Source organism: Aspergillus nomiae (genome assembly GCF_001204775.2).
Source record: "Aspergillus nomiae NRRL 13137 chromosome Unknown contig00041, whole genome shotgun sequence".
Classification (NCBI taxonomy): Eukaryota; Fungi; Ascomycota; class Eurotiomycetes; order Eurotiales; family Aspergillaceae; genus Aspergillus; species Aspergillus nomiae.
This window is the reverse complement of record NW_015378096.1, coordinates 32,823-60,257: the sequence shown is the minus strand read 5'-3', so window position 1 is coordinate 60,257 and position 27,435 is coordinate 32,823. Positions and strand designations below refer to the sequence as shown.

The 27,435-nt window shown below is 50.0% G+C and overlaps 9 protein-coding genes across 9 annotated transcripts; 4 read left to right on the top strand and 5 right to left on the bottom strand.

The window, feature by feature from the left end:
- Positions 1-48: 48 nt before the first annotated feature.
- On the bottom strand, positions 49-1,476 carry ANOM_002198 (anthranilate phosphoribosyltransferase; the record flags this gene model as incomplete). The annotated part of the gene is made up of 2 exons (XM_015547455.1): positions 1,082-1,476; positions 49-1,017 (listed from the first exon to the last, which is right to left on the bottom strand). The coding sequence occupies exons 1-2, from the start codon at positions 1,406-1,408 to the stop codon at positions 49-51; spliced, it is 1,296 nt and encodes a 431-aa protein (XP_015409883.1). The 5' UTR covers positions 1,409-1,476.
- Positions 1,477-1,722: 246 nt separating this feature from the next.
- On the top strand, positions 1,723-2,787 carry ANOM_002197 (mitochondrial 54S ribosomal protein uL10m; the record flags this gene model as incomplete). Its single annotated transcript, XM_015547454.1, has 1 exon — positions 1,723-2,787. One exon carries the CDS (start codon positions 1,723-1,725, stop codon positions 2,785-2,787), a length of 1,065 nt encoding a protein of 354 aa, XP_015409884.1.
- A 439-nt stretch (positions 2,788-3,226) lies between these two features.
- ANOM_002196 (phosphatidylinositol-specific phospholipase C) lies at positions 3,227-4,657 on the bottom strand (the record flags this gene model as incomplete). The annotated part of the gene is made up of 1 exon (XM_015547453.1): positions 3,227-4,657. One exon carries the CDS (start codon positions 4,655-4,657, stop codon positions 3,227-3,229), a length of 1,431 nt encoding a protein of 476 aa, XP_015409885.1.
- Positions 4,658-5,739: 1,082 nt separating this feature from the next.
- On the top strand, positions 5,740-7,333 carry ANOM_002195 (putative 2-oxo acid dehydrogenases acyltransferase; the record flags this gene model as incomplete). The annotated part of the gene is made up of 4 exons (XM_015547452.1): positions 5,740-5,914; positions 5,985-6,088; positions 6,140-6,211; positions 6,275-7,333. The coding sequence occupies 4 exons, from the start codon at positions 5,740-5,742 to the stop codon at positions 7,331-7,333; spliced, it is 1,410 nt and encodes a 469-aa protein (XP_015409886.1).
- A 1,181-nt stretch (positions 7,334-8,514) lies between these two features.
- Positions 8,515-9,729, bottom strand: ANOM_002194 (lactate 2-monooxygenase; the record flags this gene model as incomplete). The annotated part of the gene is made up of 1 exon (XM_015547451.1): positions 8,515-9,729. One exon carries the CDS (start codon positions 9,727-9,729, stop codon positions 8,515-8,517), a length of 1,215 nt encoding a protein of 404 aa, XP_015409887.1.
- Positions 9,730-10,674: 945 nt separating this feature from the next.
- On the top strand, positions 10,675-15,505 carry ANOM_002193 (uncharacterized protein; the record flags this gene model as incomplete). The annotated part of the gene is made up of 9 exons (XM_015547450.1): positions 10,675-10,708; positions 10,762-10,842; positions 10,959-11,159; positions 11,351-12,196; positions 12,257-12,432; positions 12,486-12,574; positions 12,937-13,031; positions 13,086-14,787; positions 14,836-15,505. The coding sequence occupies exons 8-9, from the start codon at positions 13,097-13,099 to the stop codon at positions 15,503-15,505; spliced, it is 2,361 nt and encodes a 786-aa protein (XP_015409888.1). The 5' UTR covers positions 10,675-10,708; positions 10,762-10,842; positions 10,959-11,159; positions 11,351-12,196; positions 12,257-12,432; positions 12,486-12,574; positions 12,937-13,031; positions 13,086-13,096.
- An 812-nt stretch (positions 15,506-16,317) lies between these two features.
- ANOM_002192 (gluconokinase) lies at positions 16,318-17,200 on the bottom strand (the record flags this gene model as incomplete). Its single annotated transcript, XM_015547449.1, has 2 exons — positions 16,831-17,200; positions 16,318-16,770 (listed from the first exon to the last, which is right to left on the bottom strand). The coding sequence occupies exons 1-2, from the start codon at positions 17,056-17,058 to the stop codon at positions 16,318-16,320; spliced, it is 681 nt and encodes a 226-aa protein (XP_015409889.1). The 5' UTR covers positions 17,059-17,200.
- A 2,219-nt stretch (positions 17,201-19,419) lies between these two features.
- Positions 19,420-21,453, top strand: ANOM_002191 (vacuolar protein sorting-associated protein 26). The gene is made up of 5 exons (XM_015547448.1): positions 19,420-19,738; positions 19,856-20,328; positions 20,400-20,424; positions 20,538-20,654; positions 21,115-21,453. The coding sequence occupies exons 1-5, from the start codon at positions 19,519-19,521 to the stop codon at positions 21,321-21,323; spliced, it is 1,044 nt and encodes a 347-aa protein (XP_015409890.1). The 5' UTR covers positions 19,420-19,518; the 3' UTR covers positions 21,324-21,453.
- Positions 21,454-21,759: 306 nt separating this feature from the next.
- On the bottom strand, positions 21,760-27,152 carry ANOM_002190 (putative endosomal peripheral membrane protein (Mon2); the record flags this gene model as incomplete). Its single annotated transcript, XM_015547447.1, has 6 exons — positions 21,760-26,265; positions 26,316-26,404; positions 26,464-26,670; positions 26,717-26,890; positions 26,952-27,018; positions 27,075-27,152. 6 exons carry the CDS (start codon positions 27,150-27,152, stop codon positions 21,760-21,762), a joined length of 5,121 nt encoding a protein of 1,706 aa, XP_015409891.1.
- Positions 27,153-27,435: the final 283 nt, after the last annotated feature.

Here is a 27,435-nt window from a genome sequence, read left to right as displayed (position 1 = left end):
AAATGAAAAAGAGAAAGAAAGACCCGAAACCGTTGCGAAAGAAATGGTTTACTGAAGGTTGTTCGTCACTTCAATAAATCCCTCCAAACACTTAAGGGCTGCGCCACTTTCGACGGCCCATCTGGCTCGCCGGACACCCTCCTTCCAGCGCCCACCGCCTGGTCCACGTTCGGTAATCACCTGGCCATCATCGCCGGGACCCATGTCACTAGTGTCGGATTCACAGATACCCGAAATAACAAGAAGGGCAGCGACGTTCATAAGAACAAAGGTGAGGATTGGGTCATCGCGAGGCAGTTCGTTCCGCAGGATGCTCATAATCTTGGCTGCATTGTCCTTGGGCATCTTTCTTCCGAATACGGCAGTCAAGGGATGAGTTGGCAGGCCAAAGTCTGATGGGTGTAGTGAGAAAGTTTCAAATTTGACCAGAGTGCGGGGTACTTCATGCTCGTCCTCGTCACTTGAGCAGTCATCATGTTCCGAACCCTTGTATGCAGGGTTAGGGTATTCAACGAGTCTCCAGCAGTTGGTCTTTCCAGCACAGCTGATTTCATCCAGGTCCTCCTCACCACAGATGACCATTGCCTTTTTGCATCCATTCTGTTTCAGGGCCTCGGCAAAGACAGGTCCAAGGCTCTGGTAGGCCACACCGACCACTCTAGCCTCAATGGCCCAGTCAACAGGATTAGCCAGTGGGCCCATCAAGTTGAAAATTGTCCGTAGTCCCAATGCGCGGCGCACTGCATTGGCGTACATCATGCCCGGGTGGAAGTTGGGGGCAAACAAAAATGCATAACTGGTCTTCTCGTACACCTGTGGAAGGTTTTCGGCGCTGACAGCGGAAATATTCGGAGGGATTGGCGGAATAGCATTGAGGACATCTGCGGATCCAGAGAAAGAGGTCTGCGCGCGATTACCATGTTTGGCCATTAGGATAAGCGGCGAGGCGATGATAGATGCAGTGGTAGAGATATTGAAAGTGGAATGCGAATCTCCGCCAGTACCAACAATATCGCACTAAGGTAGACCACATATCAGGTTATTTTGAATATATGAGTTGCGGATGCATAACAATGCTTACCAGGCCTCCATTGTAAGTGCCCTCCTTCTTACCGCGGGCCTTGATGATCTTTTTCAAGGCGGGCCTGTCGACCTGAGTAGCGGCTTCACGCATACGATGGGAGCATCTAGCGATAACCTCTGCATCTCGATCTCTTCCAGTAGAGTGTAAAAGTGTCAGAAGAGCTGCCGTCTGTATAGCAGAGAGGCGATCCTCGAAAATCAATGCGAATGCTGAAGCAATGTCTGCAGCATCTACAGGAAGCTTCTCGGAGGGGTAGGCAAGCTTCTGTAGGAGGGGGGAGATAGAGACTTGACCGGGTTGCAGGTCAAAAGGAGCAGCGGACATCTTGGCTATAGGAAAATCGCAAAATATATCCCCTTAGACCGTTGAAAGCTCCGAATTGAAGGCACAGATGCGAGTGTAAGAATCCGTCATCGGTGTAGGCATAAACTCACCGCCCGGAGATCCCGCTATGCCTTTTCGGGAACCCAAGATTTCGTGCCATATTTTCGTCCAAGTTGTATATTGCGGAAGTCACTGTCGTCGGTATCTCCAATTTCACCGGCCTCAGGCGCCCTTGTCCCTCTCAGGAGCCGCTCCCAGGATAAATTAACCGTGCAAAAGCTTAAGTTCTACTAATACCTTCCATTCTCTTCACAATGCCTCCACGAATTCGCCTTTCAAGTGGCTGCATCCCCCAGCCGCTCCGCCGGCAAAGGCTCCTCTGTCAACATGAGCTGCCCATTCTCACAAGATACGCGAGTACCGCTGCGACAGCTACGACCCCCGCCGCGTCGCCAGAACAGATGACACACTCTGCTGCCCCCATTGCTAGATTTCCTCCGTCTCAACCTCCCTCACATCGCAATCCCGAGTACCGTCGGTCGCAGCTTCTCCGACAGTATACATCGCTCATCCGTACTACACCTCTTATGGTGTTTCTGCAGCACGATAACCTTCAGTCGGTGGAGTGGGCTGCCATCCGGCGAGAATTGAGCAAGGCTTTGCAGAAAGTGGACGAGCAGATTGCCTCCGAGGGACGCTCCCTCCCTCCGATTGCTCCTCACGTCAAGGTGCAAATTGTTCAGACTAGCATCTTTGAGGTTGCCCTCCGTATCGTCGAGTATTTCCGACCCAACACCTCCACGATCGAAGCCGGCCAGACCCCCAGCGCTGTCGACCCCATCACGCAAACGTCTGCCGAAGTCCCTCTCTCTGGATCGAGGGACGATCCCACTCTGTCACACGACCTTTCCCGCGCGGCTCACGATGCCGTCCTTCGTATGAAGGGCAAGCACGAATTGGCACCAGTCTTGGTTGGACCAATTGCAGTCTTGAGCATTCCTCAGATGTCTCCGGAACATCTCAAAGCTGCGCTGACAGTCCTTGCTCCCAAGGCTGCTGGCTTCCCTGTTCCCACTCGCAAGGCCAACCCAGGATGGCACGAGCTGCCTGTCCAGAACGGTCTGAATAAGCTGGCTCTTCTTGCCGCGCGTGTGGACGGTAAGGTGTTTGATGTCGAGCAGACCAAGTGGGTTGGTAGTATCGAGGGTGGTATGGATGGTCTGCGGTCACAGCTTGTTATGGCCCTGCAAAGCATGGCATCTAGCGTCACCAACACTTTGGAGGGCGCTGGCAAGAGCTTGTACTTCACTCTTGAGAGCAGGAGGAGCGTCCTGGAGGAGGAGCAGAAGGGCCCAAGTGATGAGAAGACCGACGCTTAAATGTAACGCGACCAGTTTGATTTCTATGTATAATACTATCTACACTTGTACTTTTCCTGTCCAGTTATTGAAGGCTATGGGTTGTTTTTAGCACATGAAGGCTTACTTAAAACACAAGCCAAATATAGAATGCAAAATTCTCATATACAACTGTGCATTATCTCTCGAGCCCTTCCCTGACCACATGTTTAGAATGGACTGAATTAGCTTCCGATATACAGCGTACATATAATCAGGACTGCGCCGATATGAGCCAGGATTGGCAGAGTGATTACAGGTATGTATATTTTATATTTATAGTCAACTAATTCGTCAAACCCGAAAGATGCAATTGCGGATATCATTGTGAGTTTACGAATGGTAATAGTCTGGGTAAATATACCTGGTATTCCGGTCCCTAGTACAAGCAAAACAATATTGAGCCAATACACCGAGTCATCTAGTTATCCCCTTCATGCCTGTCTTGCCTCAGCTTCAGCCGAGCATTCATGCCCACGATGCATCGCACAAGATCCCAATCACCATCCAAGCCAACCCAGTCCGTGACAAGGATACCAGTGGACCAGTCACCGTCATCCTTTTCACCATGTTTTCGGCAGAGATAGTCAACTGCCGCCGGGTTCAGCTTACCGGCAATCTTCTCCGGCCAAGTACCAAGTTTCCAGAAATTGCTCGCACTCAGGAAGTTAATATAGAAGGGATGCGCCTTGGTTGCTTCGGGGTCCGGAAGCACGCCGAACGGGTAGCGCGTTTCAGCGGCTCGGAAACAATGCTCTTGCACGTACTGAATCTTTTCTCCAATGTTCTCGGTCTCCATGACCTCATAGAAATCCTGAATGCAAATCTGTCCACTGGGGCAAGTCGCATTAGAGCAGTTGTCGGCCCAACCCGAGGCACAAATTCCCCAGCCTGCGCCCCCGTGTATTTCCTTGAGATGATCCAAGATGTCGAACCGACGGATAAGAACGACCTTACCGCGCACTTCACCGAGAGTGGGGATCTTGGGTTTGGTATACCACCGACTGTCTGGGTGTGCGTAGTGCTCGCTCAGAATCCGGCTGAGCTGTTGATCGGTGTGCTCACCAGGTCCCTCTCGTTTGAGAGAGATGATCAGGGTCTCCGACGGATTCTGGCTGAGGAAATCGTTTACTTCACGCATCAAGTCACGGAAGTATTTGTTTCCCGTTAAAGAGATGGGGAAGACGCTGTGCACCAAAACAAGCTCATCCTTTTCGGCATCTTCTGGATATTGGGGCTGTACACGGATGTCAAAGAATCGCACACCGTTTTCGAGCTGTTCTCGTGGACTGACTGCTTGGCAGCGAACGGAGGGCGGCGCAACATGGCAGGTAGGGGAATTGTGGGTGCCTGGGATCGAGAGAGAGGAGAGCAAGGTGTCGTCCTTCAGCTCGCCCATCCACGCATTCAGATTGGCGGAGGAGTAGATTGATAGATGGGACTCGGGTGTCACATAAATACCAGTGAGTTTGAATCGAGGTTCGTCGCACAATGCCTTCATTGTGGCGGACTCCGACGTGGGCACGGGAGTCTGGACTTGATGCCGCTCTCCTTCCACTTCGAAGGACCAGCGCACGCGCTCTTTATCCGAGTCGATAAATGTACGAAGCTCGGTTTGAATTGTCTGGAAAGGTTCGACATGGATATCTAAATCCTCATGAACAAAGGGTTCGTTGTCATCTGTGATCGCAGCGACCGGCGCACTGGTGCGGGTTACATTGGTGAAGACTCGGGTGAAGTTTCTAGCCAAATGTTGGATATTACGATCATGATGCGGATGAAAGCGCTCAATGCGCTTCAGAGTAATTGGCGTGGAGGTGAGATTGCGAAGGGTCAAGTATTCGGCCACCATTGTGGTACGTGATCGTTTAGGCCACGATCCCGGATAACAACCCATGAGTTTCTTAAAGGGACCAAGGTACAGGGGAGAGACTCGGGAGGTAAATAAGGCTGGAGACTTCGCTGACGCTGTTGGACGAACCGAGTACCAGGCTGCAAGGTTAAATTGGTGCTCATTATTGGCCTGGATGGATCGGATTGTATGGTAGCGCTGGAGAATCGCGACGGCACTAAATTAGCCACGATGCGATACGCACCAATTGTGATCGGCAATTTGTGGCTTTTCCTGGGATCTTCCGCGCCAATGGTACCAATGCGTGTCCACCTGAACAGGAGTACTCAAACCTAGTATGGGCGACATACCAGTATAGTGTTCTGTATCTTATTGTCAAGTTCCTCAGGCAGTCACGCTTTATTGTCTATTATTGGCGCTGGACTTGGTCCATTGTTTGAGACCCGACCGGGCGTCGACTCAATCTCTTCGATGAATCCATCACCCCCACTCTCACTTTTTTCACTGGTGTAGTAAGGCTGAGACTGCCAATGTTACTTTCGTTGTCCGAGAATATAGTTTTTCCACAATTTTCTTTTCCTTTTTCTTTTGTGGCCACCTACCCCTCCTCCTGTCTGAGATGCTTTCGCGTCATTCAAGCTTTGTCATCTTTTGAGTATGGTTGTTCTCTGATACTGCGCGACCGCTCAAGAGCATTTTTCCTGCCAATTGGAATAAGAATGCCTGTCGAAGGGAAGATGTAGTCTGAGAGGAACCAATTGGACCCTTCTTAGCTAAAATTTCGGGTTTATCGCAAATCTCGGCCCAGTCTTATCAACACCAAGCCAGGTCCATGGTTTATTTCTCCGCAACACATCGCGGAAGCAAAGATGGACCGAAATGCCCGCCCGTAAATTGCGGAGAGCCGGTCACGTGAAATGACGCCGGGGTCGGCTACCGTCGGCGCTCGGGGTTCAGAATGCGGAGGAAGGAGAGCAATAATAATGCACTACCACCATCATTCCACAATGAAATGTTGCGCTCTCCCCTCTCGAAAAGCATTCTCTTCTCCTCCATAACCCTGGGTTGACTTCGGCTCGACAATGAGCATTCTACGCTGCAATGGAGGCCTTTCTGGGGCTCTCCGGTCTTGCCAATCTCGCAGAGTCCTGCCGATAACTCGCTTCCCATCAACAATATCCTTTCCCCGTCGCACATTCCATGCCGGCCCGGCTCTGTGGGGCGTCAAGTCTCAGATCTTGAAGGATGTTGGCGAAGGTACGTCCAATCCTTCTGTAACCTGTGTTATACGCATATATCATATACTTACCCACCTTGCGCTCCGCAGGTATCACGGAAGTTCAGATTATCCAGTGGTACGTCGAAGAAGGTGCCCATATAGAGGAGTGGAAACCTCTCTGTCAATATCAATCAGATAAAGCAGTAGATGATGTTAGTTGTTTTCGCACCAATGACCAGCACACAGAGACCTAACAGTATCAGATTACCTCGAGATACGGAGGCATTGTTAAGAAGCTTCACTTCCAAGCAGATGACACCGTCCCCACGGGAAGGGTACGTAAAATTGCACTACATCTATACTTTGAGAACATGGTTGCTGAGAGAATTCCACTGTAGGCTCTGTGCGATATAGAGGTTGAGGACGGAAAATATCCAGATGACAACCCAGCACCAGCACCCGCGCAACCCAGCTCTGCTCCTGCACAGGCTGAGACAAAACAACCTTCAGGTGAAGTGGCTGTTGCTACTGAAAAGCCAGAAGCCCCGAAGAATGTTTCACGATATGCAACTCTTGCCACCCCGGCCGTCCGTGGGATGCTGAAGGCACATAACGTGAATATACTAGATGTTTCAGGGACGGGGAAGGACGGACGCGTCCTCAAAGAGGATGTCCTTCGATTTGTAGCAGCGCGGGACTCTGCACCTACGCCGCAACCTACAACCCCTACAACCCCTGGGACACAGCAAACAGACACAGCGGTCAACCTAACACCAATCCAGTCACAAATGTTCAAGACCATGACACGGTCACTCAATATCCCCCACTTCCTATTTGCAGATGAGCTAAACATCAACAATATCACTGCGCTGAGAAAGAAACTGGCCAATGATCCGAAGGACCCCAGGAGAATTACCTTCCTCTCCTTCGTCATCAAAGCCGTCTCTCTAGCCCTGAATGAATATCCAATCTTGAACGCCAAGGTTGACACAAGCAATCCCGACAAGCCCCAGCTCATCATGCGGCCCAGACACAATATTGGTGTTGCAATGGATACACCGCAAGGCTTGATCGTACCCAATGTTAAGGATGTTGCCAACCGGTCAATTGAAGACGTTGCAGCAGAAATCACCCGTCTGAGCGCCTTAGGTAAAGAAGGGAAGCTCACCCCAGCAGACCTGAGTGGTGGGACAATCACTGTCTCAAACATCGGAAATATTGGAGGTACCTACGTCGCACCAGTGATTGTGTCCAATGAAGTGGCTATCCTGGGTGTCGGAAAATCCAAGACAGTACCAGTCTTCGATGAAGCGGGTCAGGTTACCAAGGGTGAATTGGTTAATTTCAGCTGGAGTGCAGATCACCGTGTCGTGGATGGCGCGACTATGGCTCGGATGGCCAATAAGGTCCGGGCATGTATTGAATCCCCGGAGTTGATGCTGTTACAGCTACGGTAGTTATTGTATATAGATAGAGTTCCCATTCAGACCGTTAAATCAACTAGGGTTTACGCACCACTTGTCATACATTATCGAAGGGTGTAATTGATGCCTCATCATTGCTGTTAGACACGAACCAACTCTAATCCCCAGTTCCCTTGCAATCCTGGGTACCTTCAGTACGTCGTTCTTCGTATTCCTGTTGGGAACTGTAACTAATCTAACTATCATGGCCAAGAATGTGTCAGATCCACCGCTGAATGTATGAACTACTAGTAGGCAGGTGACACCGCACTCGCTACTTTATCAATTTTCCCTACGTGGACTCATGCGACAGCTTTTCATCAACCAGATTCCAACTCACTCCAGAATGACCGCAGAACACACGACACCACCACAAACCTTAACGAAGTGAGCCACACATAATTACATTCACCTGTGCAGACAGGTACTGCGTATCCACCGATGTGCAGTTCTAGGGCGGACGTGGAATCTCTTTCGTAACCACCGCATCATTGAGGATGGCCAATCCGAAGACTATCAACTCTGGGAAATTGGCGTATCATGATGATGAACTGAAAAAACTACGATATGGTAGCTGAGAAGAGAATTGATGCGGGTTTACGGAGTACGCAGGAACTGATCTGAAAACCCAGAGCTGTATGAACAAATATAGTCCGTGATATTGCATGCATGCCCTCCTAACTTTTTTCCCGATCAACCCCGATGCATAGACTGAGCGCCATGGAGATCGATCTAGATGTCTTGATATATACCGTGTCATATTTTATGGAGCACATAACTTCAACCGCCCATATCTTTATTTATTCATCGCATTGTCCATGGCTTCTAAATCCCACTTTTCTCTCGGAAGTTCGGAATAATAAGCAAAAATGCGTATCTTCAAGTTGACCCTGCAGCTCTGGGCTGCTACTTTATGCGGTGCGATCAGCTCCAATATCGTGACATGAATGCTATCAATGCGTGAGCAAAGGTAAATCAAGTCGATGATGATAAATACGGAGGACAGATGGTGGGTTGAAACTTGCAAGAACATGGGCAAAGACAACAAAGTTATTTCCATACAATAAACATGTTATATACATCCTATTCCTATTCTTTACATCTTCATCGTTTCATCTGGCAATTCTTATAGAGTACAAATCCAACTTTCTTCGGTAGTACGTGTATAGTGTCTACTACCCCATCCGTCGTAGTATCGACCGATTCAGATGCTCTGGCTGCACCGATCTGATCCCCGACAGATGAAGAGTAAGCTGTAGATCACCTAATGTACTCTGGAGGACATGGCGGACACCCTCCCTACCCGCGATAGCAAGTCCGTACACATAGGGTCGGCCGATAAGTACCATCTTGGCTCCCAGCGCCAGAGCCTTAGCCACATCAGCACCGCAACGCACGCCAGAATCGAAGATGACTTCTAAATCCTTTCCCACCGCGTCGACGATGTCAGGAAGCATGTCCAAAGATCCCACTCCCCCATCCTGCTGGCGTCCGCCATGGTTGGATACCACTATTCCCTGCATGCCGTACTGGACTGCCAGCTTTGCGTCCTCGACCGTTTGTATACCCTTCAGTACGATCGGGCCATCCCAGTGCTGACGTAGGAACTGAAGGTCTTCCCACCCATGGCTTAACCCAGGGAATATCATATGAGCCCATTCAGCCGCTGCGGTCGCCATGTCTTCTTCGATGCTTTTGCCATGCTTTTCCGCGAACTTCTTTCGAAACACTGGATCAGAGAAGCCAATCTCGACTCCGATATTGTCTTTCCTGAGGAATGGATTATACCCATTCTCTAAGTCCGAGGGGCGCCACCCAAGGATGTAGGTGTCAAGTGTCACCACCAAGACCTGGTAGTTGGCAGCCTTGGCGCGCTTCAACAAGCTGACTGTAATGTCATTGTGCTCATTTGACGGCCAGTATAACTGAAACCAGCGGGGTCCGTTCCCATTGGCTTTTGCGACGTCCTCAATGCTGGTCGAAGATGCAGAACTCAGGATGTACGTTATCCCTTCATCCTGTGCGGTGGAAGCAACAGCAACCTCGCCATCCCGGTGGAAAATCCGCTGCACCCCTACTGGCGCGATGGCGATCGGGTACTCATATTCCTCGCCGAACAGCGTCGTTTTCAAACTTGGAAAGTCCGATTTAACTAGACGGGAGGGAACGATGCCCCATTTCTTGAATGCCTTCCGGTTGTTTTCATCCGTTTCTCTCGTTCCAGCGGAGCCCCAGACGTAGCCAAAGCTATCTGCTGAGAGGCACTCTTTAGCCAGCCCCTCCCATTTGAAAGGATCAAAAGTGATCGCGGGCTTTTTATCATTGAGCCCCTCGGTATAGACTTTAGTTTCGTAGGTGTATGGCAATGGATTGTGCTGGGCTGTGGACATTGTTGCGAAGTGTTTGACGTCTCTCTTTTCGGCTTTTTGCGAATTCCGGCCTGATGTATGAAACCCATAGGCTGTGCGCAGAGAGCTCTCTAACTAGAGGCGAATGCACTGACGCCCATTTATGGTTGAGCAACTTAGGGCCTGTCTCGGTACAAGACCGGCTCCCATGACAATGGACCCGGCCAACCGGTTATGTTCAGAGGGTCAAGTCCTCGATCAAGGCAGACCAAGAACAGTAAAACTGTACAATTGACGTAAGTACAGTACTACGGTCGCAAACTATGTCATATTGAGACCCGCTTGGTGGGTTCAAGGCTCAGCTTAGCTGCCGTGAGGACCGAGATCTCTTTTCGGCCGATAGAGACCTCGATAGTTATGCAGTGTTCTAAGAAGCTTGTCTTTCACCCATTAACCAATAACATTAGGGGCAATGGAGATGTCCTGATTATCGTACGATCTCGGACGGAAGACCCATTGGATATGAAAACGAGTACTACTGGCGTTGCCCTTATGTGGCATGACGTCAACGAGCTTTGGTAGTATTTCTCTCGGGGAGAACAAGTCCAACCCCGAGAGACGCACCGTCTGTTCGTGAGATTTGAGTCGTCTAACGCTTCTAGTTTCGGTAACACCGTGGCTATTCAATGAAATATCCATTCGACCGACGAGGACGACTATATCAAGGTCATCCGTTTCAGCCGACAAAGAGGCAGATTCACGAAAGGCACCAGCACTTGATAGGAAAAGGCATTGCAATACCTAGGTAGTGCGCGGATAGGGGAGGTCCATAGCTACACATCAGAAGCAAGAAAATAACAAACGCAAAATATGTTAAGGGTCGGCGCAAGGGCAGGTCGCCCTCTAATGCAGGCCGTCTCTTCCGGACCTACCTGGTCGAGATCTCGTTCGCAAAGGATAAGCGGGCCTTTAATTTCAAGGACTTTCATGTCGGTTGGCCCTCAGTGCAGGCAGGAATCCGGTGAGCATTGTTCTCTAACCATTGAGGGCATACTCCCTGCTAACCAGCCAAAGATTGCCATAAACAGGGGACGTCCAGTCATCCACAGCGTCGGCAATGGACTACAGGTGTTGGTATTGCCCTTGTGTCATCTGGTATGTGCAGTATATCTGTTTTCCAACATTAGTATGTTATGATGGAGGATATTTTGACTGACGAAGCAAATCCCCTTCAGCCCTCCTTCTCTCAGGTCTTACTGGTTATTACATAGGCATTGCAAAATTCCTGGAACCAGCAGTGACATCTACTACGCCACTCAATGAGTTCCCAGTACCATGTCACGATACTTCTTTCTCCAACATACAAGGAGCAGTTGCAGAGTTCGCCGGTATCCTAGGTGAGGACAAGGTCATCAGTGACAAGGAAGCTTTGGCACCCTACTCCACTTCTGAGTGGTCATCCTATTCTCCCAGTAAAACCGAAGTCTCCTCAGTAGTTGTTTGTCCTTCGACCACGGAAGAGGTCTCCCGTGTGATGGAGATCTGCCATCGACGCAGACTTCCAGTGACAGCATATGCAGGGGGGACAAGTCTTGAGGGGCACTTTGCACCGACGAGAGGAGGAGTCTGCATAGACTTCCAAAGCATGGACAAATCCTAAAAGTGCACAAAGATGATTTGGACGTCGTAGTGCAACCTGCAGTGCAGTGGGAGGTATTGAACGAAGAACTCGCCAAGGATGGGCTCTTTTTCCCTCCAGACCCTGGCCCCGGTGCAATGATCGGTGGCATGGTCGGTACCGGCTGCTCGGGAACAAACGCATATCACTATGGAACAATGCGCGACTGGGTCCTGTCTCTGACCGTTGTTCTAGCCGATGGGACAATTATCAAGACCAGGCAGAGGCCACGGAAATCGAGCGCCGGTTATGATCTGACTAAGATATTCATCGGCAGTGAGGGTACACTTGGCCTGGTCACAGAAGCGACCTTGAAGCTGGCTGTCAAGCCGATGAATGAGGCAGTGGCAGTTGCATCTTTTCCGTCCGTTCATGATGCAGCCAGCTGTGTTTCGGAAGTGGTCAAACGGGGGATCAATATTGCCGCCGTGGAACTCCTGGATGATGTTCAGATGAAGTGTATCAACACGAGCCAAACAACGAGTCGTTCGTGGGACGAGGCTCCAACCTTGTTCTTCAAGTTCTCTGGAGCGCCCGGTGAAGTGAAGGAGAAGATTTCGATTGTTCAGAAATTAGCCGAGAATGCTAACAAGAAGACTTTCACATTCGCCCGCAACTCAGAAGAAGTTGATGAGTTGTGGAGTGCCAGAAAGGTAGCACTGTGGAGTATTCTGCAAATGAAACAGCAGCCAACGGATCATGTCTGGACTACCGATGTCGCTGTGCCCATGAGCAGACTACCCGACATCATCGAGCAAACTAGGGAGGAGATTTCTGCCAGTGGCTTACTTGGAGGCATCGTTGGCCATGTGGGCGATGGGAACTTCCATGGTAGGCACTCACACATATGCCAGGGTATTTGAAGTACTCACTAACCACGCCTTGAAATAGCAATGCTCCTCTTTAATGACGACCAACGCAAGGTAGCGGAGAGTGTTGTCCACAACATGGTTAAGCGTGCTGTGGAAATGGAAGGGACTGTCACTGGGGAGCATGGAGTGGGAATGGTGAAGAGGGACTACCTGGAGCATGAACTTGGTAAAACAACTGTCGATACCATGCGCAGAGTATGTTACAACCCTCACATTGTCCTCAGATTAAAGATTGACTATCTTCATAGTTCAAACAAGCTCTTGACCCTCTTTGTCTGCTCAATTGTGATAAGGTTGTGAGAGTTCAAGTCCCCAAGCAGGGAGAAGTCCCCGAGTGGTAAGGGTCAAGGATTGAATATAAGAACTGGAGTTCGTCAGTCTACGGAAGACAGTCAGTGAGTGCCTGGTGTCTGCCTGATCGTTACTCGACCTTGACGCGTTTGAACGTCACTTTGATACTTTTTTTGTATTTTTGTTTTCTTTCTTTCTTTCTTCTTCTTCTTCTTCTTCTTCTTCTTTTTTTTTAATCTCTACCGCTTTAAAATACCCTTCATTCCACCTTCAAATCACCTTGACAGTTCTTCATTCTTCCTTGACTCTCAATCGCCATATATCTTGGGTACCCCAGACTGTCATTTGGGGTCGCCTGTCGACCAAAATGGGAACTGATGGCCTTATATTCATCCGTTGCCACGGCAGATACTTCATCTACTACAATAATCTTGATAGTTATTTTGAAGGCCTTGGGGAGGCCATCGAACAACAGATTCCTGAAAATGTTGAAAAGTATCACGGTAGGCTGAACTGGACTAAGGGTTACCGTGATACATGCATGTTGTCTGATCCAGTACTCTGTAGAATGGCTCGAATCAATGCGAAAGGTATTCGCCGTAATTGTCCAGAAGCTCGAAGCACAGTATCTCCACTTACCATCCCTGATTCTCCTACACATGGAGACTCTACATTCTCTGTTGCCCAGAAGTACATGAAGAGCTACCTTGCCATTGATGACAGGCTTGAGATGCCACCAATACAAACCCCACTACTCCATATGTGGCGAGGCTACCCCGACTATACGTACACACTCGATCTTGACCGTGAGCTTCTGGGCGTTGACCACTCAGCGTATTTCAAGCTATCTAAAATCCCACGTGGTGGGCGTTGGCATCAATACCTCAATGAGGACTACAACCGCCGCCGTATGGTGTTGCGGGAGGACACCCCGGAAGATATTGTTGGCGATGTTGCCTTGAAACCGAGCATCAACAGTGAAGCAAGGGCCAACTATGATACCCTAGACATTGAAACAATGCCGTCGGAGGTTTTCTGTGGTTCATCCGGCACGCTGCTCCCCCGCGAGGCCTTGCTGCTGAGTACCTTCTCATGTATGCACAGCTCGTTCAAGAAACTCCTGGATCCGTTCATCTCGGAATGGACACCCGAGAGTTTTTCGTTCCGGGAAATAGCATTTGCGCTTCTGTCCATTGCTGCTGGTGAGGTGACCTTCGAGTCCGTCCGAACTCTCGATAGAAACTATGAAACAGAGGGCTACTACGTCCTTCCAGATGGTCGCTTGCTTCCACGTTTCCTGTATGAACGCCATCTCCCCGGTGTTGAGCCTGGATCAGCACCCCAAAACCGTACCTATTGGTTCAGCAATGTTCTTGTACACCTGGCTTCGAGGCTGGACATAGTCGATGTTGAAAAGGCAGCGGTTATCGAAGCAGTAGATGCCGGACTTGCCCAAGGTTTGGATGCATTCTATGCTATGGTCTTCTCACTTTCGGACGTTATCCTCGTCCATGTTCAGAAGGGGGGCGGTAAGGTGCGTGTTCAGAGGTCAGACTTGATGCCTCTGTTCTACTTTCATGAGGAGAGCTCCTGGTATCCAAACGGGCCCCGTACAAGGCCAACGCAAGCAACCCAGCCGCCTACGCCAGGTACCGATGCCAATTATGCATTGCAATGTAAGACACATACGGGGGATGATACTTCTCGTTGCAGCAAGGCGAGTGACGGCAATGATGACGAGAAGACCATGATTGAAGATAAACGGACAGATGACAGCATTACCTTTGCAGTGATGATGCGCTTCCTTGGTATGGCCGCCCGACTGCGTTTGGCGTCTGCGAAGCCACGCAGGGTCCCCAACGAAATTCTGACTTCCGTCATGCACTTCACGGACCCCCAAACGTACAAAAAGCTGACCAATGTGTCTGCCAGTTGCCGACAGTTGAGTGATCACAAGTTCCGTCTAAATGACAGCTACGATGTGGTTGGTATTGATGCCCAAAGCATGGGGACCTGCCGTCGTTTCATCATGGAAGATATCCACACTGGGGAGAGGTACTACCCCGAAATACAGCACGATAATAGCGACGCATCGGATTTCAGTCTAAGCCGCGATGCTCCGGAGGACATGCTTGAAATGTATATCGTGATCGGAGAAGAAACCACCAGGCGGAGTATCGTAAGCCTAGCAGCCTTGCGGTTCCTAAATTTGCCCCCAAAAGACACGGCCCGCACCAATAAAGTCCAGATGCCCATTGGGTAAGTCTTCTTTTTCATCCTGCCTGTGAGGGTTACTGACAACTCCAGGGAGTGGTACAACCACATGCACGCCGGGGTCATTTCAAGGCTCTTTAGAATACCTGATTATCAGTATCTCGGCTTTATCGAGAACGCATGGGGCATATACCTCCGTAGGATAATCGAACGAGAGACTAGAGATGCGGCAAACTTTTCCAGGTCGATAAATAGCGCCCCGTACCGATGCCTCCTGCCGCCAGGGTACCGTGAGCTGAGCATGTACTCATTTTCCTGCAATGGCCTGCGAGCCTTTCTGCGCCACCCACAAGATGAGCGTCGTGAGGAATGGACGAAGACCATCGAATACGCAGTGCACCAGCTTAATCGCCCAGAGCAATACCCCTGTGTGTTTCTCCTACGAGGGTGCCCTGTGATTCTAGCCTTTGGTACAAGGCTGAAGCTGTTTTACTATATCCATCGCCGCGAAGAGGCACCCAGCCTCCCGCCCAATGCAAGTCCCACCAGTATCCAGTTTGCTGTATCTTGCACCGACCCGGAGCCCAAGCATCGTCTCGTGCAGCTTATTCCTGGGAGCGAGCCGATCGATTTGAAGCATAGAGATGGCTGCGAAAAGTTTGAACAATGGGTCCAAGTCTTCTGTGACAAAGAAGATCCAGAGACAGAATGGGATCCAATTACTGGAGAATACATTACCATGGCTCGTCGAACAGAGTACTAGGCGGTGATCGAGCATGATATTTAGTCCTTACTGGATAGGCAAAACTAGTAGTAGCAGGTACCAAAATGAATTTGATTCTTTTTTTTCTTTACCTTCCCGAGATCTCGCCCTGTATGTAGATAGAGATGACCTCGTAACGAGCAACACCGATTCGGGAATAGGTAATGTTAGGGCTAGCAAGGATCATACGGACCCGGCTTGTGCTCGGTTGGTGTCGGCATATGGTGAGTCTGATATCACGTTGGACTATTCGGCTCCCCTCTGGATACTGGGTCTGAGTGGCCGCGGGGCTGGTTCTAGCCTGGTATTGACGTAGTGCCAGTGCACCGTTATTGCGAGTTAACCCGTATTGTATATTCAGTCATTATTTAGCAACTGTCACGATTGCCATGACGTCACTGGGGATTTCCGTTTAGCCAACGTCATGTTCTTGTGTGATCAGGGCAAAGAGAACGAAGGGACAACATATGCATGTATATGAGCTGATCGCAGAAAATGAATGTTGCGGCAGTGTCCAGAATAAGACGACGACAAAGCATGCGTAAATCTAAACATGTACAATAGGTATAATATTTATAAAACCAAGACCAGAGTCAAATCCAAGCCAACAAAACTCCATCCATCGTTTCCAAGAAAACAGTTTTTCCAACACGTCGCAAACAACCGCAAGATAATAAACTCCACAGACACCAGACCGGGAGGTCATCCATGCATAGCCAGAGCAAAAGCCCACGAGCAGTAGTAGTAGTAAAAAGAACGCTCACATAAAGAACGGCGGAGAACTCATCATGGCAGCGGAGAAGAAAGCCAGACTACTGATATTCAGCCAGCTTATCACCCACGGCTTCCAGAACCTCGCGCATGACCTGCTCCTGCGGCACATGGGCATCGATGGTCAGCGCATCCCATTCGCCCTGGGGCTCCTCGAGATCCTGCAGTTGCGACTGGACCATGGTGCTCTTCATGTAGTGGGCCTGGCGGGCGGCGACGCGCTGCAGGAGGGCCTTCTCGTCCAACTTCAGGTAGACGAAGTGGATCTGCACGGAGGGGGTGCCGTAGGCAGCCACGCGCATGACATCCCGGTACTTTTGCTTCAGGGCCGAGCAGGCAACCACCACGCCGGACGGGGGGTGGAAGTTGTTTTCTTCCGAGGGCGAGAGCGCCTTGATGGCTGCATTGCGGAGCGAGATGAGCCAGTCCCAGCGGTCTGCGTCTGTGAGGGGGATGCCGCTGCCCATCTTTTCCTTGTTCTTTTGCGAGTGGAACTAAATGTAACTGTTAGTTTGTGTGGGTTCATGCGACTCTTCAGGGCTTCGTCAGCTTACATCATCTCCTTCTAGGAATGGGACGTTCAGCGCGGCCTGCAGGCCTCGTCCCACCGTGCTCTTTCCACAGCCGGCAGGGCCCGTTACGACCCAGATGTGTTGGACTTGCTCCGGCTTGGGTTGGACGGACCACATCGGGGCGGGCGAGTGACTCAGGGAAGATTTGGTACGAGCCGCAGCGGCATTCTTGCCGATAGCTGGCTGGGGCCTTTCTCCGGCGGAGAGCATCGTGCGTTTTGTTTGTTTTTAAGAAGATGGAGGGAGTGGATGACGTGGTGCGATGGGCGCAATTCGTGGGAGAGGTCTGAACGGTTCGACCAATGGGTTGATTTGCGGTGTATACGTAGGGTTGAGCGGACAGAGAGATGAATGCTATAGTGCCAGGGCGGTTGGAAAGGCGAGAGGAATGGAAACCGAGAACAGGGATGGGCAGTACTATTAAACGAGCAAGAGAAGGAGGGAAAGGAGAATCACCGAGCACCGAAAAGTAGGGAATGAAAGGACATAAATCTCCTTCAAACGTAAGTATCAAATTTGGGTCGGTGGGTCAAAGGCCGGGGACGGTATTTTCATTTTATATTGGGAACTGGCTGGTATTGGGTCGTACAAACATGGGGCAAGAAGACCTTCATGATGGGAGAAATAAATAACCCCTAGTCAGTAATGCGCAGTAATGACAAGAATAATTATCATAAAACATCACTGGAAAAAAAAATCCCCTTGGAGTGGGGGGGAAAAGATTCAGCAGGGACGAAGCAAGCAAACCCCCATCATTTGAAACGGAGAGAGTCCAGCGGTCTGGTCATTAGCGGGAGATCCGATATAGTGTCAACGATTACTACCTTATTTATCCACTCGCCGTATCGTACATACCGTATCGTTCAATTCGGTATTTTTCCGGATAAAGGTCACAACCACCTGGAAATTCTCCTGGATGGCAGGCCATGGTCTAGAATGCGGAATGAAAGGATATCTACCGACGACTTCCCTGCTGGATTTTGAATTTCAACAAAGGAGAATACGAAAGCTCCAACTCAACTTGTGCGCGTCGTACCGTCGGAAAGGGCGGCAATTCTCCACGAGGTTCAAATGCCGCCGCCAGGTCTTGCGACCATGATGTCATGTCCTACACACCCCCCAACCCCGGGGCTTCGGAACGCAATACCGTACGGTCGTATGTATCGGTGCAATGTTACCGTACCAGGCCCAGTGGATGGGGCGGGTTCCCCCACGCTATGCGATTTTGGGCATGGGGTCACCTTCCGTTGTCTTTCGATGATGTTTCCAGGGGACCAAAATTAAAAATAAAAAGAACAATTGTCAGGCCCGAACCCTACTTGGAAAACTATGGGTACAATCTAATACATCAAGGGGGAAAGTACTAGTACCTGAAAATACTCTGCATGGTCAGGGCAAGCCCAGCGTAAATCAAGCTTCTGCCAGTGACTTCCCTTTCTTCTCCCCCAGAGTATATTCTAGTTTCTCTCCCCCTTTTTTTAACTTTCTACCAGGAAAACATGGGGTACCAACCTCGGAGTACCAGGCGGCGGCGAAATTAATGGACCAGTACTTTTGTATCAGGTCGATAGATCAATTTGACACGGGAAGAAAGGACAAACATCCTTGGAAATTTCTCCCATCTTCATTAACAGTGCTCCTGTCGTGTGACATGAACTGGCTTAAAAGTCTTTAGACCGCCATTTGGCCGAGGGTCGACTGGTCATCCCCCAGAACGTGACAATTATGCAGCAGACTGACAGGGCGGATTCCGGGGAAGACATGCAATGCAGGTCAAACCTTTTCAGACGTAGGTCGTATTCCGACCGTGCAACCTTATTTGTTGTTCATGTTCATGTACGCCGGAAATCTGTTTCCAGCGGCTGCACCTCCTTTCCGCCAATGATCACCCGAGTGTTTCCAATGTGTATGTGCCCAACAGTGCTGCTCAAAGCCAGTCTGGAGAAGAGCGAGGCAGGGCACGGATGCCGCATTTAATGCGCCTGACCCCTCTCGCTCAAAGGCATAGAGTTATAGGAAGTAGTACCACGTATGGGGGTATGGATGGATGTACATACTACAATCGTCGTGGCTCCTGTCAATGAGGCTGTTGGCCGGATCATTTTCGTATCGCTTGGGGCTGACTGTCAGGTGATACTGGGGATTAATGCATATCTTAATCAATGCTCCCCGTGCTGATCGGATTTTCCTCCAGTGATTTATCAATCTTATCATAATGTCTATCTTATATGGGGGAGGGCCGAAACCGTTATTGGTACACTCGACATGGACAGCGTGACCGCCGCCATGGCATCGGGCAGCAGAACTACGCAGTACAACTCGAGAGGAGCTTTGACCACGAACGATATAGTAGTACAAAGGCTCATGCGTCGTATTCTAACTGAGCAATGAGATCATAAAGAATCCTGGATAGGATGTTGGTGATGTAGGGCTTCTGGCCCTCTTGCAATCAGTAGATAAGTATCCAACTGGGGAAGGCGGTGAGTTACATAAGCCGTCATTATGCCAAGTCACGCCCCGAACCGTTGCGGCGGTCCGCGACATTGGCCATACTCGGGATATCCAACTCTAACTGGTGACCTTACCGACTGCACGATCTCCAATCAAGCTTTGTCGTCCTGTCAGTTCTGCAGTGGGCATTGAGCTGTCGACCTGACCCCTTGACCCACGATGACCTCCCTCTTCTTCTCCACCCCCGTCGATATTGACGTCGTCCTCGAAGATAGCGATGAACGTCAGACGGTGGATGTCAAGCTCGACAAGGGCCGGCGCGAGAGAGTCCCCCTGTATATGGATGGAGAATCGGTGAAGGGTGCCGTTACGGTGAGACCCAAGGATGGAAAGCGATTAGAGCATACGGGCATTAAGGTGCAATTCATTGGCACGATCGGTATGGACTTCTGGTTTCGTCATCATCATCGTCCCGCGTATCATGGTCACCGTCCATCGTGAATATACAGTCAACAATGCTGCGCTTAACATACGCTAACGCGAAACTTTCTCCCAGAGATGTTCTATGATCGCGGGAACCATTACGAGTTCCTCTCCTTAGTGCAAGAGCTCGCCGCCCCCGGAGAGCTGCAACACCCGCAAACCTTCCCCTTCAACTTCAAGAACATCGAAAAGCAATACGAGTCATACAATGGTATCAATGTGAAGCTGCGGTACTTCGTTCGGGTGACGGTCTCGAGGCGGATGGCGGACGTAATCCGCGAGAAAGACCTATGGGTGTACTCCTACCGCATGCCCCCGGAGACCAACAGTCCCATTAAGATGGATGTTGGTATTGAAGATTGTTTGCACATCGAGTTCGAATATTCCAAGTCCAAGTATCATCTCAAGGATGTCATTGTGGGGCGCATCTACTTCCTTCTGGTGCGATTGAAGATCAAACATATGGAGCTATCCATTATTCGACGTGAAACGACCGGATCTCCCCCGAACCAATACAATGAAAGTGAGACTTTGGTGCGGTTTGAGGTAAGCTTGCGGCTTTTTTCTACGATCCCCGAATTGCACAACAGGCCATTTACTGATTGGTTTTGCGATAGATCATGGATGGTTCGCCCTCACGAGGTGAGTTTTGAGAGTTTCTACTGTAATCTGAGGCATCTGCTAGTTTCTTGTGTCTATGGCCATAGAACCTGCGGAGCACCGGGTGTAACAGCACTTGTACTAATCAGAACCAGGCGAGACTATCCCCATTCGTTTATTCCTCGGAGGGTTTGACTTGACGCCAACCTTCCGAGACGTTAACAAGAAATACTCAACCCGCTATTATCTCAGTCTGGTGCTTATTGACGAAGGTATGTGTATCCGTATTTTTCATATTTACATGCCTTTTACCCTTTTTCTTTTCCATTACACGAGTTCGTTTTTCACCTTACATGCCGATCAATCTTCATCGTCTATGGCGTGGGCGGGTGTGGATACGCGGGGCCTGAAAACCTCAGGCTGCCGCTTTCTTTCTACAAAACATCCCACGGCATCCCACTCTCTGGGTCAATAACCGACCGGTTATTGACCAGTCGTCGGGCCATTCAAGGGCGGTTAATCGGGCCGGGAACTCGCCTAAGAGGTCGGCTGAGATGGGGGGCTCTCTTCCGAAATTCCCCCCGGTTGGCCGCCCCCACGCTAATCCGTCTCTGGAAATTTCCTCGCGTGGTCGGCCCCACCCCCAGTTTCCGCCGATTTTGCAGAAAGAGACACCGGATTACCGAAATTTTCTAGTCACCAGTATACTGACCCTCCCTGCTTTCCGAATAGATGCCCGTCGGTACTTCAAGCAGTCCGAGATCGTCCTGTACCGTCAGGCTCCCGAGATTGCTACCACGCCGCAGATCGCTCAGCAACAATTGATCCAACAACAGCAACTCCAGAACCAGCATCAGCAACAACTACCGCCGGGATCCGCCACCGCAGGCCCTGGACGGGAGCCACTACCTAACCCGGCAGTCACTGCCCCTGTGGCATAGTGTTCTGAAGCCGATCTAGTTCCGCTGTGTCGTTTGAAGATGATGACACTGTCTTCATGACTGCCGAATTGCTTAGTGTTCTACATATACCCAGTCTAATGCTGTACTCTGGCCCTGTTCACCTATCAGCCTGCCTTGACCTATCGTTCAATTCCTATTTTCATGTCGCAGCACTTGCGTAAGGGATGTCGCTTCTTTGGTTTCAACTAGCCCAAGTTCTTGAGCGAGGAGCTGGGCTTCGATTCAATGATGTAACGTATGATGTGAAAGGACAAAGCCTTCTACTGTAACCTAGACATGATCACCATTCTCATGTTTCCCACGTAAAGGAAGTGGATGTAGGGCACTGCCACATTAAGACAAGACAAAGTAAGATCAAAGTCTATGATTCTGAGTAACTCCTGCGGTCCGTAGACCGAAATCTATATGCGAATCATTAAAAGCCTCCGACCTCATGCAACACCTTCCCGAGAGCCTCGAGCACTTCTCCATCGTCTCTTTCCCTCCCCGCTACCTGCACAGCCCGCACAACAAGCGGGTATATCCATTCGAGATGCTTTTTATAATTCTGCTCGGTAGAAGGAGTCGATTCCTTAACCAGCATCGCTGTACTCATGCCCACTGGCGGGGAAGGGATGGCCGAAGGTTCGCTTCGCAGACGCACCATTCCCGTGAGGAGGTGCAAAAGCACCTTTCGCGCAGGTGTGGGCTGAGGCATGAGTCCGCGCAGGGGTTGGTCTGCAACATAGCCCTTCAGGGATACGGCACAGCGGAGGATCAGATAAGGGGTGATGGAACGAGCGAGTGCAATGCGTGACGAAGCGCGTGTCGAGTCTTCTTTCGAGGGAGCCGATGCCAGTTCAAACAATGTGTCGGTTACGGCATACGCCATTTTGGTTCGCGAAGTCGGTGGGGGGTCGAACGTCCTTCCGGGACGGACCTCATATAACCCTTTGAGAGGGTCGTCTTCCAGGCCTTTCTCCGGGAGATCAAATCGTTGAGGCAAGTAGATGAAGGAAGAACCCAATAATGCACGTGCGAAATCCTGTCGGATGGTGTCTGGGATGGTAGATGCCCCGAGAGCTGGGATGATGAAGGCTTTCAGTCTGTTGAAGGAGGCGATATCGAAGGATTCGTCTGCAAATATCGTTTCCCTAGGAATAGGAACGGTTCGGTAACCCCTGGCCGAGACTAGGCCATTTACGATGTCCACAACACATTTCCAGAAGCGGGAGATTTCTGGCTGATTTGACTTCTCGTACTGTTCTTCGACATAGGGAATGGCTACTTGAAGGGTGTTTAGGGCTGTTGTTGTCGACTTTTGCCACAGCATCGGCTCGCGATCCTTTCCAGGCCATTCATATCTTTGCAGGATTGGGTTGGCGAGATGCTCGAGAACAGCTGCTAGAGAGCCATTGCCAACTATATCCCTCTTTATGCCATATTCGGTGATATACCAGTTCAAGAGGTCCACTGTACTTTTGGAGAAGGCAACGTACGTCGGTTTCCTCGAATCGCTCCCTGGTGACCATCTCGTCAACGCAGAGTCGGCGAAGTCTGCAAGACATGCGATGATTTCTGATTGAGAATCTTCTTTATCTGCACAGAGTGTTCTCATGCAATCAACAATCGATGACTGCAGGTCAGATGGTCGGTCAATATCCGGAGAATATCGTGGTGAGATAGAGTTCCAAGCAAGATGCCGCATATTGTGGAGGATCTTGCCAATATCATCGCTTGTCAGGTCATCCTTATATAAACGATACACTTCCTTAAAGGACTGTAGATAGGCGATTGCGGCAGCTTGATTCGAACGATCCAGGTCCAGCAGATCTTCCCTATCAGCAGGGTGGCCACTCAGCCACAGGGCCCAGGTAGATTGCAGGGACGATTTGCTAAACATATCTGGACCCTGCACACGAACTAGAACACTAGACAGACTTAGATACACCGCTTCACTGAGGTCTAATATCTGCAAGGCGGTTAGCTTCTTCAAGTAAGCCAGGAGCCGTCCCCAGGATTGATCGAACTCCTCGTCTCGAATGATTGCTTCGAAAAAGTTCGTGATGAGGTCAGACAGTCCTTTGATGGTAACAACAAACGTTTCCACCCATGACTTGAGTTCGTCGGACTCTTTCTTGGTGCATCGGCCCCGTACTTCTTCCAAGCCCAGTTCAATCTCTTCCGTCATCCGGAATAACACGCGATTGAGACATAGACGCCATGCTTTAGGAGATAGTTGTTGGCCATAAGCATCGAAAATTCTCAAAAGAGTTTGAACTGCACAGTTTCGAATTTCAGCGCGATTATCTGTTGAGAGATCTACAATTCTTAAGAGAAGTAAAAGCCACAGTGCATTCCTGGAGATGGAGGAGTCATCGCCGTTAGCCAGTTCCACGAGTACCTCTTCCCTTACGGAGGCATCGACTCGAGACTCAATGGAAAAGTTGTCGATTTGTCCCTGAAGGAAATCAGAAACATTCCAGAACGACGAGGTCGTAGTCAATGATATGTTGAAATCTTGTTGCTGTAGAGCAAATTTTGAAAATGATTCCACAAGTTCCAAGCGGCAGGGCTGCGGAAGTAGCGCAATGAAGTCAGAGGCAATTAGCTGCAGGGACTTATAAGCAACTCGGATAAGACGATGCGAGTCTGCAACTAAAGTAGTTCTGCGGTCTTTGCCAGCAGCCCCAATCTCTGTTTTTTCTTTCACTGAGCAATGCCCAAACACGCTAGAAATAAGGTCAAATACGACGGCCCAGCCGCCAGCGAAGGTTTCCGCATATTGTTCTAGGATATTTTTTAGGGTCTCCAGGCTTTGTTCGTGGATCTCAGTAACAGGAGGAGACGGTGATCCAAGTGAGCAAGCACTTTTGTCATAGAGAATGTGGATCTGGTCCCTCAACGTTTCGAGGTTCCTCATCTGCCGAGAGTTACGCGCTTGGTCATCATCGCTGCCCATCTGCTTCATAGTTTGGAATACAAGAGTATTCAGTACATCGTTGGCTCGTAACCGGAGGTTTTGGCTAATCGATACATCCGCCGCAGTCAACATAAGTCTTTGCGTCAGTATTTGCCAAGCTTCGTGATCGCTCTCAACTAGTGATGACAATCGTTCTAAATTTGCCCTTGATAGCTCACCCGCTTTGTCCAAGACAAACTTTAGTTCTTCATCTTGGGCCTTGGATTTTCCCACGACTAGTGAAACACGACGGGTGCTTCTGCGCACAAAACCGGGTCGGAGCTGTGCCGACTGAACACTATCAGTTGTCTTCTCAGATGTCTCTCCTGATTGGGGCACCTCCGTTGCTTCAGAAAGATCCAAGAGTGCAATTAAGAGCTCTCGGAATGAATCATTCGGGTATTCACTCGTGCTCTCAAGCATTTTAGCAGAGGCTGTTTGAACAGCAATGATCTCGCCCCCAAGGCTAACCTTCGAACCATCAAGCGCGCCTGGAGCTTCAGATCCGGTTGAATATGCATTTGTCAACAAGCCTGTATCCTGCAGCGTACCGAGAATTATAGACCAGGCCGGCTGGTCTAAAGTAGGCCCTAGAGCAATTCCCAAGTTCAGTAGCGCACGCAGACATAACAGATTCCTCGTGCTGATAGATACCGATGGGGCATCCGGCGGTGCCTCAGACACTGGGGACGCGAGGGACATATCTCGGCTTTTCCTTTTCTCCTCTGCCGTATGCATATGGTGGGGAGCAGATGCGACGACCGATGGGGCCAAGCCGCTTGCATCCACTGGCATAGCAGCCTTTCCAAGAGTTGTCAGGAAGGCATCCCTAGGTGTAGATAATCTAAGAAGGCCAGCAACATGGGCTAGTTTCTGAAACGATCGAACCAGGTTATGGTAAAAGTCGTCATCTAGCGAAGCATACAAGAAGGTGGAGCATGCTGCAAGGACAGCAGGCCAGCAATTCTCGATTATTCCGGCACAAGTCTTGATTGCCGGAAATTGAGAATGAGATTCCAAGTCCAAAGGATTAAGCGGCACAGGTGATTTCTTATTATTCAGCCTGTGAGCACTTTTTGACGAGTTCGTCCTCTGAAGGTCATGCGAGGGTCTAGGAGAATCCGCATTTTGGTCTGGGTTTCCAAGCCGACTTCTCCGTTTTTGTTTCAGATCGGGCACCGTCAGGGGAAGGATGAACTTGGCAAGGCCTTCTGCGAACGAAGAAATGCAATTGAGCACAAGGCTATAAATATAAGTGTCGGGAGGCGGTGGAGGATCAGTCTTGTCGAGCAGCTCCATGTAAGGCGTACGAACTATACTCCACTGACTACTAATTCCTGGAACATTTGTGTCAGTAGATGATACTGACGTTCCAATCACGCCAGCGACACCACCCGCTTCAAGAGTGATCTGTTCTTCAGTAATGGACCTCGAGTGTGCGGCCTTTGAAGGCACAGTTGATCGACTGCTAACGCCAATCAACGACGGTTTCTCAGATGCCAAGCGAACGAGAGCAGCCATGTGTTCTTTGAGGATATTCTTCCTCCGCTCGTCACCATCGTACAGTGAGTAGATAATTCGGACTAAACCAGGCTCGGCATAAAGTCCTCGGAAAACTTCCATGCACAGGACGCGCTTCCATGGCAGACTTCCATCAGGTTCGAGAAGGTGTGTCAACAAGCCAAGAGCCATCTCACATTCCGCGGGAAGAAGAGACATATGACGCTTGAGGAGGACGAGGAGAATCCGAGCAACTCGAATAGTCTGAGCGAAAGAATGCCTTTCGGATAAGTATCTCACAGTCATTGGCATAAGCCGGGTTCGCAGCACATGCGCAAGCTCGGCATGGCCAACAAAGAGACGGCCACTATTGACCAGAACACTTTCGATGAGTTCTAGTGTGAATGTTGGAGATAGTGACTTGATGCGTAGGAATTGCAGCTGCTCGCCATCCGCAAGTCGGCAAAGATCGTCCAAGACCTTCAACATATATTAGCAGGGTGAAACGCAGCATTGGGCGCGGTGCTCACTCGTAAGGCATCGTACGCAAAGTATCCGATATTTACAGGGTTTCCATCAATTTTGACGGTTACCTTCGGCCGGGACTCCTGGGGAGTTTCTGGAAACCGGGTCAGCGGCAAAGTATGGTAGGGCTACATCTAAATTATGAGAACTGACTGTCTTCAATGAGGACTCGCTCAAATGTCGATACAATTAGTTGTTGCAAGGTAGCCGCTGCTGTACTGGAAAGTGCAAGGGTCTTGCTTGCTTGTAGAGTGGCACAGATCTCTAATGTGGTTACAAGAAGCTCCCCGCCTAAGTCATTTGAGTAATGCTGTAGCAGAGAAGGTAAAGATTGTAGAATTTTGAGTTGTATATCCAAACCTGGTTATGATTAGTATTGCATGGGCGCGAAGGGACTAACACCTACTCAGACTCGTTGTTTCCTTTAACCCACCAAGGACATCTTTTAGTCTCTCAGATGGTAGCGCTCGGGATGCCACCAGCCTTTGCAGGCAAACAACTCCAATGCCCGCGAGCTTTGCATGACGCGTATGGCAAGCTAAGATGAATGGATCGACAAATTTAGGTTTGCGTACCAGATCTCTTGGGCTCTCAGTAAATCCGCCGATAATTGACTGAATTAGGATGTAATTCCGACTCACCGGCAGCGATTTGAGACTCCGAAGTGGAGGGCAAAGCCTTCAGCTCGTTGAGAGACGCTTCGGCGGCCTATCTTTCAGTTAGCTAGAGCATAGGATATCCCTTTTGGCCGGCAGTTAGCTCACATGGCGGAGGTCAGAATTCTTTCTCTTGGACTCTTGAATTAGGTTCAAGAGTTCCGTCTGTAGAAGCTGAGAGGACATTTCCAACTAGTTGCTGGGTCAGATCATGGCAACCGTCGTTTGAAGTTGCCTGGAGCTCGGAGTTAAGTAGAAAACAGATATGGTTTCATGAAAATGTTGACTGCTATTTGGTTTTAAACCACGAGAACTACAAAATGGCTCGGCGCCTTGTGAGCAATAACGCCGTACGCGTTCCCAGGAATGGCAGACGGAGCACCGGTGCTTTACAAGTAATTGACACCGGATTGCAAAGTGTATGCCTTCCCAACGACAATCGACCATAGCATCCGGCGTGGCATCTCCG

Excerpts from the sequence above, each read along its gene's own strand:
- ANOM_002191 (XM_015547448.1), top strand. The coding sequence starts at position 19,519 with ATGACCTCCCTCTTCTTCTCCACCCCCGTCGATATTGACGTCGTCCTC. Across the intron at positions 20,329-20,399 it reads AGACTTTGGTGCGGTTTGAG|ATCATGGATGGTTCGCCCTC; the intron begins GTAAGCTTGCGG and ends GTTTTGCGATAG. Across the intron at positions 20,425-20,537 it reads GGATGGTTCGCCCTCACGAG|GCGAGACTATCCCCATTCGT; the intron begins GTGAGTTTTGAG and ends AATCAGAACCAG.